Source organism: Vicugna pacos, chromosome 12 (assembly GCF_048564905.1).
Source record: "Vicugna pacos chromosome 12, VicPac4, whole genome shotgun sequence".
Lineage (NCBI taxonomy): Eukaryota > Metazoa > Chordata > Mammalia > Artiodactyla > Camelidae > Vicugna > Vicugna pacos.
Window position 1 is genome coordinate 46,137,752 of NC_132998.1, and position 16,823 is coordinate 46,154,574.

Sequence of the window (16,823 nt, forward strand, 5' to 3'; positions counted from 1 at the left end):
GTGTTTTCCTCCTGATTTCCATCACTTCATCAAAGAGGTCTTTCTTGGTTTAACATTGAAAATGTCCCCCTCCCCCTTTAGAAGGGGTTAGATTTGGGTGGCGGCGCTGTCTCATTTTACAAAATTCAGGAGTGTCCCCAGATCTCTCCAGTCTCTGATGTAAATTGCATTTTAGGAAGGAACTTCGAGATAGAGAAATAAACAAAATAAAGTAACACTGTAGCACCAACACGCATGATAATTTCTCCGCACGCCTTCATAAAACCTGTGAGATAAATGTTCTCCAAGCGCGGGTTCACTTTTTCCAAACATCACACTCAATTCTTTCCCTTTCCGTATCTTAAAGGGCAGATTAACATTAACATGAACAAGCACATCAAACTGTGGGTTACCGCAATCAAGTGGTGAGTAGAACTCTTTTCATTAAGCAGACCAGTTTAGTCCAAAAAATGATTTTCATTATTTACTGCTAGAACCATTTGACTCTATGTTAAGAATATAGCACATTTCTAATCAATGGTGGATATTAATAATAACAAATAAAGGAGTTACTGAATGTTAATAATAACAATATAAAAGGCTCTGCAACAAGTTTTTGAAGTGAAAATAATCTCTTCTTAGTATCTACAGTCATTGGACACCACCAAGAACTCCTCTTGTAATTAAAATGAAATACCTTTGCTTCATTAGCAAGGAACTGAATGCTTCATATTTTTTAATTTGTGGCAATATCTTAAAGAACTACATCTTATACCCTTATTTTGTAAAATATCTCATTTATTTTTTTCAAAAGCAAATACAGTGATCTGCTGAACTTTTCTTATTCCCGTTAACTTTATGGTTTAGAGGACATAACAAATAAGAAATACTCACTCTGATATTCTCGTCAAGATGGATGAAGTACAAATATATCCTGCCAGAGATAAATACATATATATATATATGATAAGGATGAAAAAAATTATCAAAAAATCTTGGTCACATGTTCTGATTATAAAACAGATTCTTTGAACCTAAATTCTAAAACTTAGACTAAGTTTTGTTATTAGTTATTTTATATTTTCTAGAGGATTTTAACCAGCAAATTCCCTGTGAAACATTAGGGTGACTAGTAATCCAGAAAAAAATGGGCAGTACACATAGATTTATATAGAGACATAATACAGTAGGGACAAGCACTAGTCTTGGAGTCAGAGATCCCAGCTTTACCATCTAGTAAACGCCAAGCTGAAGCAAGCTACCAAACACATCACAAAATGATGATGGTAGCCAAGCTGATCCTCAAAGTTCCCTCCAGCTCTCATCACTCTTAAGACATTTTTTCCCTTGGCGTTTCAGTAATGACTAGGATTGGAAGACAATGTTTCTGATCTCTCTAGTCTTCTACACTTCAGAAATTTCTACCACTTCCCCTATGAGCTCCAAAATACACAGCCCTTTTCAGGGATTAAAAATGAACAACTGAATGTAAATAAATGCTTTCTGCCATAAAAATAGTTTATAAAAATGAATTCTTTACCATTCTTTAGGTTGATGGCACTGAGGAAATTTAAGTACCAACTTTTTATTAACTATAAAATTTCAATTGTTTAAATGACACAACTATCTTAAATCATTCTTCAGGAGAGAAAAAGTTAGAGCTTCTTCTAGTAGAGTTGCTTATCATGATAAGGGCAGGATTTTAATATTTAAAAAAGAGGACCTGGAAAGTGAAAACTAAAAGTTCCCAGTTATCCGCATTATTAAGAATTGTTTTAAAAAATGTGATCTGGATGTCATTTAGAATCTATCCATTCTAATGACTTCAAAATGCTCTACAGAATAAGGGGAAACTATTGTTATCATTCACCAGAGAGACTGAAATACAATAAAAAAAGGTAGAAATAGAACATGAGTTCTTACCTTGTAGTGAAAACAGCAGTGTATGAAGCAAGAATATACTCCAAGGTGTCATCAAATTGAGTTTTCTCACAATGTTCATTTCAGTGAAGCCTTTCTCCCTGAAATGTAACCAAATTGTTGGTCTTTACTATGATGGCATCTTAGAAGTGTGAGTATTTGTAGAGTGCTCAAGTTCTCATAAGATTTAGCTTTGTAATAAAGTAATTCAAAAAGGAATTCCAGGCTTTCAAACTACATAGAGCATCTGAAGCTTTAGAACTTGCAGGCAAACCTTTGGCTGAGCCTCTCATTAGTTATGCAGGGCAGCTTCCTATCTGAGCCTGTATCAGTTACACCCTACCCTGCTCCTGCACATCACACTCCTTTTTAGCCTGTATTAGCTTTTTATGACTTCTAAAGACAGGAGCATCAAAAAAGCAAACAAACAAAACGCCTGTTGTCTTTTGATGTCATAAGAGATAACCATTATTCCTACTTGTTGATCTATTCTGTGTTTTATTCATAAAATAACATTACTGTTCTTTGCAAAAAGATGATATAAAATCCTATCAATCATTCCTCTAATGTCTAGATGTTCTCATAAACTTTTTTAAGAATTAAAAGCAAGCTAAAATTATGTGCATAAAATTTCAGCTCAAGTCCCATTACAGTGGAGTTTAAGGTGACATATTCATGTGCCTACAGATCTTTCTGTTAAACATTCTACAATAGATGATGATATTTTAATATTTGACTTTAAAAAGAAAATAAAGCAACTCGCCTAATCCTGAAAACCTTCCCTCACACCCCGTTCTTCCATCCTCTATAAGTATCCAGTTAGACAACAAAGAAGGACTTCTTCATCCAGCAGCAAGCACACTCTTCTCTTGAAGCGAATGACTACCTAGACTGGCATCACAGAAAAGCTCTAATATTTCATAATGAATTCCATAGAGATGAGATGAGCCCCACAAATGAGTGAAAGCCATGCTTATATGATGGGTGCACATTTCCTACAGCAGATCCCATCAGTCACCAGCACTAGTATCAGACTCAACAGCTGGAGCAAAGTGGTCAGGAGCGGCGAACTACACAGGAACTACTTTATGAGACAGAAATGCACAGCAGTCCTTAACATCTTGTTTTACTCTGACACCTCTTCTGCCATGACTTCCTGATCTTATCTGTGATAGGTCCTTGACGTCTTGATATATTGCATGTCCAACATCTATTACATAAGAAGTTTCTTGTCTGGGTCACAAATTCAATTATCTTTTACTTTTGTTCTACATGATTTTTATGACTTTCCATTGCCTACGTAATTGCTAATTCCATGGGCCAAGAGAAGATATTTGCTTATAAATTCATCTTTTAAGCATGAAAGCACACACAGCCCCCCCAAATATAAGTAGCTATATGCCTATACACACACACACACACATACACACACTTGCACATGTACACTCATTTTAAAATTTTGATGGATAAGCTTAAATAATTTAAGTATAGTATGAGTTGAATAAATATTTATTGAAAAGTTGTTGGTCACTACTCAAATTGATTAGACAATCATTACTCTTAAACTAATTAGACAATAAATTAATATAACTCTAAAGAGATGGGCTTAGTTATTTATAGTTACATCCTAAATATTGGTCCAAAAATATGTATCGATTCAACCACAATCAAAACTAAAATATTTTAGATACTTAAGAAGATGTGGATACAGAATAAATTTAAAAGTTAAGCTTGAAATTTGGTTAGAGAACAGTAATTTTTCTCCAAAGAAGTTTTTTAATCAAGAGCAGCAAATTTATTTATACAGAATACTTACTGACTCTTTCTGAAAAAGGTGGAAATGGACATAAACAATATACATTACTAAGTCCCCTCCTTAATTTACAATAGTTTTTCTTGGCTTCATAGTTTCCCATATAAGTCAATCTAAAATATGAAGATTCTATAAATCATATTTCAGGATTATTTTTTCACCAATCTGGTAGATGTTTGACTTTTTTTTCTTTGAACTCAAATTTTTTTGACAAGTGGCATGCCTATGGAAAAATCCCAAATGGAAACCGAAGTTAAATTTTATGGTTCAAAAAAGAACTATTTTGATAATGTTCATTGCTATGTCTAAATACGACCAGAAATTAGTGAGAATGCGTTAGTAAACAGCAACATAAAGCCATGTGAAAAGTACCTACTTCTAATATAAACTTAGATATTTTGCATACTTAATTCAAATGTAATAACCCAGAATTTTTCATCTCAAATTTCATACAGTATCTTTAAACTTTCCATTCAAAAGCACCACAGCCATTTTCACTGGTTAAAGTTGAAAATTCCAAGGCTCTATCATCTGGCATTTTGAACTCTATGCATTAAAACCTAGAAATTACTCTGTCTGGTAAAGAAAATAGTAGCAATTATAACAGGAATTCTCAGGGTGACCATTCTTTTATAGAGAGAGGTTTAGCATACCTGCTTGCTTTCTATTCCTCCTCCATCCAGGCTCAGAGTAGGTGGGAGATTAGTAAAGGAGAAGGAACAATGGTAAAGAAAACAATACCAGAAACTCCAAGTTCTTTTTCAACTAACTGAATATGAATTCATTACATTAAATGGGAGGCTGCATGAAAATAGGCAAAATTGACTTCCATGAAAAGCTGCAATAGAACAGAGAGTTTAGATGAAAGATTAGACTCAGAACCACAAAAGAAGGAATTTATGACTGTTGCTCCATGCAGTTATTACTGTCAAAATTTAGTTGACAGCTTTTATATTTCATTCCACCCTGACAAAGGAACTTCGGCAAAAAAAGGAGTCAGCCACCAGCTTGTGAAGAGATATTAAGTTCATAAGAAGCCTGAGGCGACTACATAATGCATGGGATAAACAGTTCCCTTTCTGCTACCAGAGCACTGCACATTTTCCCACATGGAACATGATCTTTAGAAAGTTGACACCTGACAGCCTATTGGCCTCAACACACCACATTAAACACAACTGGCAGGAATGGGAAAATGTTGGGCTTATAGTTTATGCATCAATAATAAAGAGGGGGGTGTTTTTAACAAAGTTCATCATCTTTAAGAAAACTTAGTGTCTTTGGTGGTTTCTATAACATTCATTTTTTCATTCATTGAGATCAAATCTAAGGAGATAACATTTGATTCCCATCATATCAGTTTCTACTAGTGAAATGCAATTATTCCTCATTTGCTTTACTAAACCTAACACATTTCAGATGCAGTGATTTTTATCCAGAATTTATGTTATCACTGAGCAGCAAAAAGAATCCTGTATCTTTGATGTGATTTTAAGAGTTTAACTGTCTTATTATGAGATAGTTTTGCAGTATTTTATTTTTGCTTTCAGGAAATGTGTTGCTTGGCACTGTCTGGAATGTTTCATATGACTGAATTTACAAATGATGTCTATCTTAACTTTTCTGAATACAGACATGACTGCGCGTCATAAGCGTTATCTGTGTTGGTCATGATTTCAACTTAAAGCTCACCCACAGAAGTTAATGTGTTGTATTTTATAGGGACATTAGTTTTCCAAGTTGCTGTGGTGCCACTGATTTGCAATATCTTTATCTTGAAAGAAGTAATGTTCCCACAACTAAAGTTTCCTCCTGTCAACATTTTAGCATCAAGTTCAAGATCTAAAACCAATATTTCTTGCAGTTCTCTTTCTTTTCTAAACTACTGTAGCACTCACATACTATAGCACATTACATGTGCATTTATAATATATAGTGTAACATATGAGGTGCACTGTATGTATAGCAATATAAATTAAGTGGGTTTCGCGTGCTTTCGATTCCATTTTGTATCTTCAGTCATTTTAGACGTACTCATTTTAGAGCTGCTAAGGGATAATGCTTGAATTTCACAGGAGGAGGAGGGTTCTAACCCTGTTGTTAGTCGTGTTTGCTTCTCGAACTTACAGTGGATTACCTCATAGGTTTTGCGATTTTGAATTTTGGGTCTATGTCTGGCAGGGCATTATCTATGGGAATCCTTTATTGTCGTGGTTGAAGATGTGTCCCTCCAAAGGAGAGTTTGCATCTACTTCAGCCAATTGCTCCAAGGAATTTCATGTTAACTTCTCAACTTGTTCCCAGAATACAGAGAATGAATTCAGATCTCAAACTCAAAGTGAAGGCAGGCCAAATCTAGTTTTTGCTTTGTTTTTTGCCCTCTGGTGATATCTCTTACTTCCATACAACCACTTAAAGGAATGACTATCTTATTTTATTCGACATGCGCAAGTATTGTATAGCTGATAAACTTTCAGGTCATCTAATCTGCTGTACTGTCAAAAACAGAAGCATCAACTATCAAAAATTATATACCCTTGTTTTCTGCATTACCACTTTATATATTCACAACTTACTTTCTCAACTTAATTACAAACTTGTGATATGGAGTCATCTACGATTCACAGATAAATAGTTATCTAATTTAACCCTTCTACCAATTTTGTCCAAGTTATTCAAGACAAACAACTATAAATTTATAAAGAAAGCATATCAAAATATCTCATACTTGAATCAAATTATGTAAGAGATAAAGGAAAACCTGCCAGATCCCTAAATGTCATGATTGAGATGACTTCCTGTAACACCGAGATTCTGACTCAGACACCTGACGGCTTGATTTATGACAATAGCCACTGAAACCGTTCTGGAGTGCTGAACACCAACTTATCATCTACTTTTTCTAAGTTGGCAAGGTTAATACAGAAAAACTGCCTTTAAAGACAAGGCATTGTTGTGGTTTTCAGTAGAGCACATGTCAGTATGAAAACATAACTTAGAAAAACTAAGCCCTTCTTTGTGATTTGAGAGTCACATAAAAGTCAGATCAGTCCAAAAAGTGTTCACCCCTTATCTTGACACGACCTCTTCCCTGGCTCTCAGCCGAATAAGAGTCTTACTGAGCTACACGCAAAATTGTTACATTATCTCCCAAAAGCTGCAGTGAAAAAACACTAGTTCTCTTGGAAGGTTTTCTTCAGTCTTCTCTGCTAACAAGATAAGTGTATCAGCTTTACCTAGGTACAGTGGTGGTTCTCAAACTGGTGTGTGCAAGAATCATGTAAGGAGTATATTAGAAGCACAGATTCCCAACTCCACCTCCACCCCATTCAGTGGCTCACCATGAGTCAAAGGGGATTCAGCATGTGTGTTATAATAGAGAGTCGAGCTTTAGGGAAATTAAATACCAAACTAGTTGATTTTAGTTCAAAAAATAAAAGGAATGTAAATGAATTACCAATATGGAAGCAATGACAGATCCCAGTGGAGGGGAAAGAAGCAGAGGCTGAAAAAAATTAAGCAGAGGTGGAGGACCAGCCTTACAACCTACTAGTGAGCAGTTCCTTGTTTGGGAGCATGAAGTAGGGATGTTATCTAATTTGCCTACTCTTTCCGCTCTTCTTATGCCGAGAAATTCCCCTCAGAGACGGCATGGCCTCTGCTCCGTTGGCATCACATCTTTACAACTCTCACTGTGATAGGTGGACTGATGGCTCCCAAAGACACCCATGTCCTAATTCCCAGAACTTGTGACGTTTGCCTTACACAGTGAAGGAGACTTAAAGGTGTAATCAACTTAAATATCCCTTTAACTTAATTCCATGTGGGCCCAAATATAACCACAGATTCTTTATCAGTGAAAGCAGAAGTCAGAAAGAACAGAGTGGAAGAGAGATTCCAAGACTGAGGAAGCAGCCACAAGCCAGGGATTTCAGGGAGATTCTGGAAGTCAGTGGAATGGGTTCTCTCCTAGAGCCTCCAGAAGGAATCCAGTCCTGCCAACATCTTGATTTTAACCCAGTGAAGCTCATTTCAGACTTCTGATCTCCAGAACCATAAGATAAGACATTTTTGTTGTCTTAAGTCACTAAGTTAGTGGTAATTTACTACAGCAGCAACAGAAAACTAATGCACTTACTTTCCCTGGCTACCTTGATGTTAAATGAAATAATATATGGTGATCCTACAACAGATCCAATTTTCTTTTGCAAGTATTGAAACATAAATCACAGAGATGAAAGTCACATGTGGGCCTTGTGGTCACACAGAATTAGGGATGGTAGTTATTTTCCAGTTGCGTGCATGCTGTTGAATAGGCAAAGAAAGTTATTCTGCAAAGGGAGGTAGGAGAGTGGAGCAGATGCTCAGAAGGAAGCAAAGCAACAAGTGATGGAGAAGATGCTTCACCGCATTTTGGGTCCCATGACCACATCTATCCAATCACTTTCTTTTCACTAAAGTTAACTTGGTCAGGATTTTATTCCTTGACATGCAATGATCCATACCTGAGACAGAGGAACTGAGAAAAAGGAGGACGACCTTGATGGTTGATTTCATGTATCAACTTGACAGGACCACCTGGTCCCCAGCTATTTGATTAAACACTATTCTGAATGTGTCTGTGAAGGTCTTTCTGGATGACATTAACATGTGAGTGGGGAGACTGAATAAAGCAGACTGTCCTCCCCAGAGTGGGCGGGCTCACCTCTTCCACCAGAGGACCACATAGAACAAGAAGGCAAGGAAGGGAGGATCTGCTCTCCGCCTGACTGTCTTTGAGCTGGGATTTCAGTCTTCTTCTGCCTTCAGACTCAGACTCAGACAAGAACTACACCGTTGGCTCTCCTGGGTCCCTAGCTTGCCCACTACAGATCATGGGACAAGGACCTTCTAGCAATGGATACTGTTAACTAGATGGAGTTTACTATCCCAAGGTTCCCAAATCATCTGTTTACACATAGAAAAAACCCAGAGAACTAGGATGTATGTATAAAAAGATGTATTTTCCCAGAAAAATCTTGAAAAATACTAGATAAGAGGGGAGATGAAACTTGTGAGTGAGAACCCCAAGAGAAACAGAAATAGCCTCTTTACCACTAAGTACTGTGCTGACTTCAGCTACTCCTCTGCTGTCCGAGAGTCAATCCAGGAGCACCTCTCAGTTAGACTCCTCTTGCAGTACTCCACTGGAAGAAGTCGGGGCAACTTCAATGACACAGGGAAGTTGTGACAAGACTGGGGGTTTGGGAGACCTTTTTTTTTTTTTAGCACTGAGTGGCTTAGAGATGAAGACTTTCATCTCAGGATTATGTGGTGGTATGTAGATAACAGGCAGGAATATCCTTGGATAGATTAGATTATTGTCCTCAGTACTTTATTCATATTCTCCTTGTTACAGAATTAGGTTCTGTCTTCCCTTTTCTATGTGCTTTTGCAGGACCTCCCACTGGAGTAGGAAAAGTGTATATCCCTTCCGCAAAGATGTATGAATTGGTCACATGACTCTCTGGCCAATGTAATGTTAGCAGACACTACTCCAGCAGAGGCTTTACCTGTGCTTCAGAGTTTTGAATTGTTCTCTTGAATTTCTGCTACCCCCCAGGAGAAAAGTATGTCCTAGGTAGCCACTAGTCCAAGGAGACTGAGGAAACATGGAAGGGACTCCAGAAAAATAAATGCATAGTATGCCATTGAGAGCTGGGGATGCTAGTTACATGTAACATGACTGTAGCATCAACCGTCCTCACTTAGAAGAATCAGTAGGCTCCGTGCTTTGGGAGGGCAATTAGGGGTGGTGACACGGCCCTTCCTTGGCTGGCACTTGGGGGGGCTTTCTCTTCAGGGTGGCCTTTCATTAGGCCTGAAAGAAAGCACCCAATTCTACTTTCCTTCACAGGTTGTGCCTCAGGACTACTACTTCTGGGAAAATAGATGGGAAAACGCATAGGTTTACAGTATCTCCATAGACAGACAGGTACAAATACCCACTTTTTTTCTCGTAGAGCAAAGCTAATTCTTACTCATTTTCTAGATTAAATTTAGTATCACCCCTGCTGGGTAGCCCTTCTCCAATATCAAGTTATCTCAGCCTTTCATGTGATGTACGGTGCATGCCACTGTCATTGCTCTCAGCACAAAGTATTATACATTTATTGATCTGTTTCACCTGCTGTGGAGTTTTGAAGGCATAGGACACATTTTATCATGTCTTTTCTTCACTGTCTCAAAAATGTTTGTTAACTGAATGAATTTATGTATGCCCCTGCTATAAGACCCTTGGGGAAGTAGAGTTTTCAAAGCCTCTTTTATCTGAGTAGGGGGAGATTTAATGCATGGCCTCATCAGTGGACCAGGCTAACACCTCCAAGTGGATGAATCTAAACACTGCCCTCCACAGGTCAAGCTAATAGATGCAAGTTTGTGAAGTTAGTGATCCAAGAACTCGAGGAGACATGATAAGGGCTGTCAGTCACTGACAAATATCTACTGCTTTGTCTTCTAAATTCAAGTGGTAATTACAATAGTTTTGAATATGAGGAAGAAGGAAGACTCCACAATAAAGAAAAATTTTTTAATAATTTTTTTAAAAAAAGGAGGTGGCTTCACAAAGGGCGGGCTGAAGGTAGAAGCAAAGTATGGATAAGTAAAGGCAGGACCTGAGTGCAGCTCTCCCAGGCAGCCCTCAGATGCCACTTGACAGATGAGAACACGTGCCTCCAAGGGAATGCTGCAGAAGGTTGTGGAGAGTCTGACCTGAGAGCTCACAAGACGGCTGCTATCTTAAGAAAGAGCAACCTTAGTATTAAAAGTCTTCTGGTTGGACTGTTTGGCTAAGGATTCACAGACTTCAGAGTTCTACAAAGCCAGTGAGAACTGAAGTCGAACCCAAAATCACCAGAGAAGATGACCAGAAGAACAAAGTAGGAGTTAACAGCCGCTTCCATCAGCAGCTGCAAACATCAGAACACCGAGAATAAGAGCAATTGTACAGCAGAGGTCGCCGGACCATGGAGAAGTCCAGACAAGCCACTTGCAGAAGAGACCAACACTCATCCAGAGAACACTGTACAGACCTCAGAGCCAGTCTCCCAAAGACAGACAAGGACAAGTGAGCCCCACCCACCACCACACCTCGATGCCAGCTGGGGAAGGGACTGGAATTCTAAAGGATATTTACATAAGCCATCCAAACAGAGCTGTGGATGGTGGTCATAATAAGGTTAGTGACAGAAAAAAATACAGAACCTAATTGTTCGTTGTACATCTGCATGTCATGTTAGTAAATCTGAGGCCCCACCACATTTATAAATAACAATATTATTACATCAACAATGACAGATGTCATGTGAGGTGTGAAGCTGAAAGGCTATATATAGCATTTTAGAAGACAGAACTGAAACATCGGTGAACCTTGCCAGAGACAATCATGTTTACTACTTCCTATGAAAGACCAGAGGGGAGGAAAAAAGCTGTGGGTCAGGGGAAAGGGCTGCAGCCCAGTGCTCACAGACATACCAAGGGCTGCACTCACCGTCTCATCCACACACATCCCCCTGCACACCAAACCCCAGGGGCGGCTCCACATCCCACCCCCAGATCCCCATCTCAACAAGATCTCCCCCATTTTACAGCTAGTGATGTGTTGGTCAGTGTTGAACAACCAGCTCAGAGGGAAAGGGAGAGCCCAGACCCGGAGTGTGTGCAGATTTCCAGGGTGTAAATAAATACTCCTACCCCAGCCAATTCTGAGCTACTAACGTGATTCCAACTGACTCATAAAATTCCTGCAAATTTAATAATTGGCTTTTATAAGGAGGAACTGGCTTCAGCTCCACTACACTGCTACCTAGTTGAAGAGCCACTCTAGGGCACTCACTGCCTAGATCAAAATCTAGTATGAGTGGACCCCACAAACTGGTGAGTTTTGACCTGTACTTCTGCCTGACACCCACTGTGACCTTCAAAAGGATGTTATATTAACAACTCAACACAGAGGGAAAAATGTGACAATGATATGTATATGTTCATGTATAACTGAAAAATTATATAACAGATCAATAAATATATAATACTTTGTGCTCTACACTGGAATTTGACACAACATTGTAAAATGATTATAAATCAATACAAAATGTTAAAAAAAAAACAGAAAAAAAAGAAAAAAAACTCAAGCAGTAGGTTGAATTTGAATCATATAAATTTCAATCTACTAACCAGACTTTCTATTTTCTTTTTATTTAATAAACCCGCTTCTATCCAGGAAACTGATTTCCCTTTCGTCTGAGCTATGCTTCATAAGGTAATTTTTCTTCAGTTGTGCTATGAATTCGCTGGGTTTTTTTTTTAACTTTCTTTATTGAATTATAGTCATCTACAAATTTTGAACTCCCAGTCTGTCCCTTCCCACCCTCCTCCTCCTTAGCAACCACAAGTTTCTTTCTATGTCTATGAGTCTGTTTCTGTTTTGTATTTATGTTCTATTTTTTTAGATTACACACATGAGCGATCTCATATGGTGTTTTTCATTCTCCTTCTGGCTTATTTCACTTAAATGACATTCTCCAGGGACATCTATGTTGCTGCAAATGGCATTATGTTGTCATTTTTATGGCTGAATAGTATTCCATTGTATAAATATACCACCTCTTCTTTATCCAGTCATCTGTTGATGGACATTTAGGCTGTTTCCATGTCTTGGCTATTGTAAATACTGCTGCTATGAACATTGGGGTGCAGGTGTCATTTTGAAGTAGGCTTCCTTCTGGATATATGCCCAGGAGCAGGATTCTTGGGTCATATGGTAAATCTATTCCAAGTCTTTTGTGGAATCTCCATACTGTTTTCCACAGTGGCTGCACCAAATTGCAATCCCACCAGCAGTGTAGGAGGGTTCCCTTTTCTCCACAGCCTCTCCAGCATTTGTCATTTGTGGACTTTTGAAAGACAAAGCTGCCCACTATCACCACTCCTATTCAACATAGTCTTGGAAGACTAGCCACTGCAATCAGGCAAGAGAGAGAAATAAAAGGGATCCAAATCGGAAAAGAAGAGGTAAAAATGTCACTATATGCAGATGACATGATACCATATATAGAAAACCCTAAAAGGTCCACACAAAAACTACTAGAACTAATCAAAGAATTCAGCAAGGTAGCAGGTTACAAGATTAATGTACAAAAATCAGTTGCATTTCTTTACACTTACAATGAATCAACAGAAAAAGAAAGTAAAGAAACAATCCCCTTTAAAATAGCACCCAAAGTAATTAAATACCTAGGAATAAATCTGACCAAGGAGGTGAAAGACTTACATATGCAGAACTATTAAAACACTGATGAAGGAAATTAAAGAAGACTTTAAAAAATGGAAAGATATCTCATGCTCTTGGATTGGAAGAATCAATATTGTTAAAATGGTCATACTGCCCAAGGCAATCTACAGATTTAATGCGATCTCTATCAAATTACCCAGGACATATTTCACAGAACTAGAAAAAAATCATAATAAAATTTATATGGAACCACAAAAGACCTAGAATTACCAAAGTATTACTGAAGAAAAAGAAAGAGGCTGGAGGAATAACTCTCCCAAACTTCAGACAATACTATAGAGCTACAGTCATCAAGACAGCATGGTACTGGTACAAAAACAGACATATGGACCAATGGAACAGAATAGACAGCCCAGAAATGAACCCACAAACTTCTGGTCAACTAATCTTTGACAAAGGAGGCAAGAATATACAATGAAATAAAGACAGTCTCTTCAGCAAATGGTGTTGGGAAAACTGGACAGCAGCATGTAAATCAACGAAGCTAGAACACTCCCTTACACGATACACAAAAATCAACTCAAAATGGATCAAAGACTTAAACATAAGACAAGATACAATAAACCTCCTAGAAGAAAACATAGGCAAAACATTATCTCACATACATCTCAAAAATGTTCTCCTAGGGCAGTCTACCCAAGCAATAGAAATAAAAGCAAGAATAAACAAATGGGACCTAATGAAACTTACAAGCTTCTGCACAGCAAAGGAAATCATATGTAAAACAAAACGACAACCTATGCAATGGGAGAAAATTTTTGCAAACGATGAAACCGACAAAGGCTTGATCTCAGGAATATATAAGCAGCTCATATGACTTAATAAGAAAAAAACAAACAACCCAATCCAAAAAATGGGCAGAAGACCTAAACAAGCAATTCTCCAAGGAAGAAATACAAATGATCAAGAGGCACATGAAAAAATGCTCAATATCACTATCAGAGAAATGCAAATCAAAACTACAATGAGGTATCACATCACACCAGTCAGAATGAATTTGCCGTTTTTAACAAGGCACTTGTGGCAAGCCCAGAAAAGCCCTCTGCAGACTCACTTGTGAAAGCCAGCCAGTATGTGTACTCTCAGACTATGGGGCATTCTCTTCCCCTGCTTTGCAATCTGAGCCAAAAGGCAAATTCTTCTTAAAGTATCATTAAGATAAGAATGGCCTCACTGTTTCTAGTAGATTTCATTGTGAAAACATGAGGCTTGGCAGCTTATAAATCATATCACTCTGCATTATTCAAAGATTAGTTATAATAGCCTAAGAAACTTTTATAAACATCAAACTCCTTTCAAAAATTATATTCTGAGATATTGAAGGGGTGGGGTGAGTGTTTATTGCTGGGTATATTAAAATTACATTAAAAAGAAGTGAGGTTTCTATAACACATTTTCTACATATCAGGGTTAAGCCAGATACTTTTGAGAAGGAATCTGAATGAGGGAAAAAAAAATTCAAAGGCCATATTATCTCACTATTATTTTAATCTAGCTCACATAATTCTATAGCTTACTGTTTATACTACTTTGCCAGTTTGGAAAATTTTTTCCTCATTTCTAAAGGAAAAGAGGCAACAGTTTACTCATTTTATGTAATTCTTAGATTTAGGTGAGAAGCTTAGCAAAATAAGTCAATATTACTTTTAACATCAGAAAAAATATAAATGCTATCTTAAATATAATTTTAGAATATACTCTGGTATACTATTACATAAGGGAAAACTTTGCTTATTTAGGCAACAAATATTTATTACAATAATGTTGTCAGATTGACTAGAATTTGAAATTTGTTATAGTTCAAAAGATCTAGAACATAGTATGCTGATTATGTTCCTGGACAGGGCAATTAGAAAAGAGTGTTTTTATTCTTCCTATATGAATCAATCTTAAGTTATTCTTGGTGACGTAAGGTGACCCTTCCAGGTGATTTAAATTTGTAATAAGAAGGTCTTGCCTCATTGTTAGGTGGATGGTAGTTGTTGGAATCACAAGGTTCTTTAGTTGCACTTATCAGAAACTGACTCTGGTCAATCTAAGCAAAAGAGGAATTATCAGAAGGCTATTGGAGATGTCACAGAACTAATAGGAAGGTTGAAGAATCTTGCTTAGATGTTGCAACGTGTATATATACATGTATATATATATGTATATATATATATAATCATTACATTGTATACCTTAAACTCACACAATATTATAAGTCAACTATATCTTAGTAAAGCTGGGGGGAGAAAGAATCATGCTTAGTAAGGTGAATATTAGGTTATCACCTAAGATAAATGAACTCCGACTGTTTCCTATTTCCTTACAAAAGCTCTGCTTATGATTTGAAGTCCCTCAGAAACTGATTGGGTCACATGCATAACCCTTGGCTATAGAGAAGGAATTTCATGGGACACCTCAGCTTCCATTCCAAGATTCCATACAGTTTGGGGAATATAATTCCCACGCAAAAGAAAATCAGTGTTTTTAGGATGAGGGACTGGATGCTAGACAGTTAAAACCACAAAGCTTTACTACACTACTTATTCAATGTTGTCTGTGACATTGCTAACTCCATCAATATGAAAAGAAGACATCTACTTCTCTGGGTCTCAGTTTCTTCTTTTGTAAAATGAGAAGACTGCATTAGGTGACTTCCAGCTTCCTTTCTATATTTCACAGTCACAATTACCACTTAGGCAGACAATGATGCTACCTTTGGAGAAGGCTTCCATGTAGCAAAGGAACTTTTTCTAACCCTGGTGGCTCTTAGTCTTTCTCATCCCTCCCTGTCACGTCTACTTGTCTTTAGAGAGCACCTCCAGCTTTTCTGGCTCTTGCCGATGCCACGGCAAGTTTCCAGAACTCAGTGGACCTCACTTGGAGAATTAAAAATCAAACACATTTTACTCTGTCACATGTTGCCTAAAATAGAACATTTCCTTCATCGAAGAGTAGATGTTCCCCGTAATACACACCAAAGTAAAGAATAGGTTCTTTAGTAACCGTAAGTTTGTTTTCTATGTCTGAGAGTCTGTTTCTGTTTTATAAATGAGTTCATTTGCATCATTTTTTTAGATTCTACATATAAATGATATAGATATGTAAAACTGAATCACTATGCTGTACACCAGAAACTAACATAACATTGTAAATCAACTATACGTCAATAAAAAAAAAAAGAATAGGTTCTTTAAAGTGTTTTCTGTTTAAAATGAAGTTCTGAAGCTCTTTTCACAAAAATAAGACTTAATTCTCCTGATAAAGGGAAGTCCTGGTGCTCCATCTAGAGGACGTTTTGTATGTTCCAGATTAAGGGGGTTAGAGGGTCCATCACAGACGTCCAGTCCTCTAAATCTTGCTGTGATAATTCTACCAATAATTTTCTAAGACTCAACAGATATATTTTTAAAAAACATTTTGAATAAGCCCATACTGTGTAACAGTAAAGAGGACAATTTCCCTCCTCATTTCAACTAAGTAAATAACTTCCCCTTTATTCACAAAATATTTGGATATACACTGTGCATGCACTGTGCTTACATTTGGGAGTTTCATGGTTAAAAAATGTTTAAACATAATTTCTAACAAGCACGCACCAGTTTTTAACCATGTTCCTCAATTATCACAAGCTTTTCTTTTTAACTTGACAGCTATTTCCCCTCATTGAAGACGTAATAATACATTGGATAAAAATATACATGTCCTTTTTCACTTAGAATTACACAGCATTTTCCTTCAAAAAGACCTGCCTGGTAAGAAAACATACTATTTTTATTTTTCGTGATGAGAGTT

At 37.2% G+C, this 16,823-nt stretch overlaps 1 protein-coding gene across 1 annotated transcript in view; it reads right to left on the reverse strand.

Moving 5' to 3' along the window:
• OTOGL (otogelin like) overlaps positions 1–12,846 on the reverse strand; it is a 134,715-nt gene extending 121,869 nt beyond the window's left edge. Inside the window, exons 1-3 of the mRNA XM_072973333.1 lie at positions 12,356–12,846; positions 1,903–2,000; positions 874–913 (exon numbers count right to left, since the gene is read on the reverse strand). Coding sequence (XP_072829434.1) covers positions 874–913; positions 1,903–2,000; positions 12,356–12,438 — 221 coding nt within the window. The 5' untranslated portion in view covers positions 12,439–12,846. The remainder of the gene's footprint in view (positions 1–873; positions 914–1,902; positions 2,001–12,355) is intronic.
• Between the last annotated feature and the right edge of the window lie 3,977 nt (positions 12,847–16,823).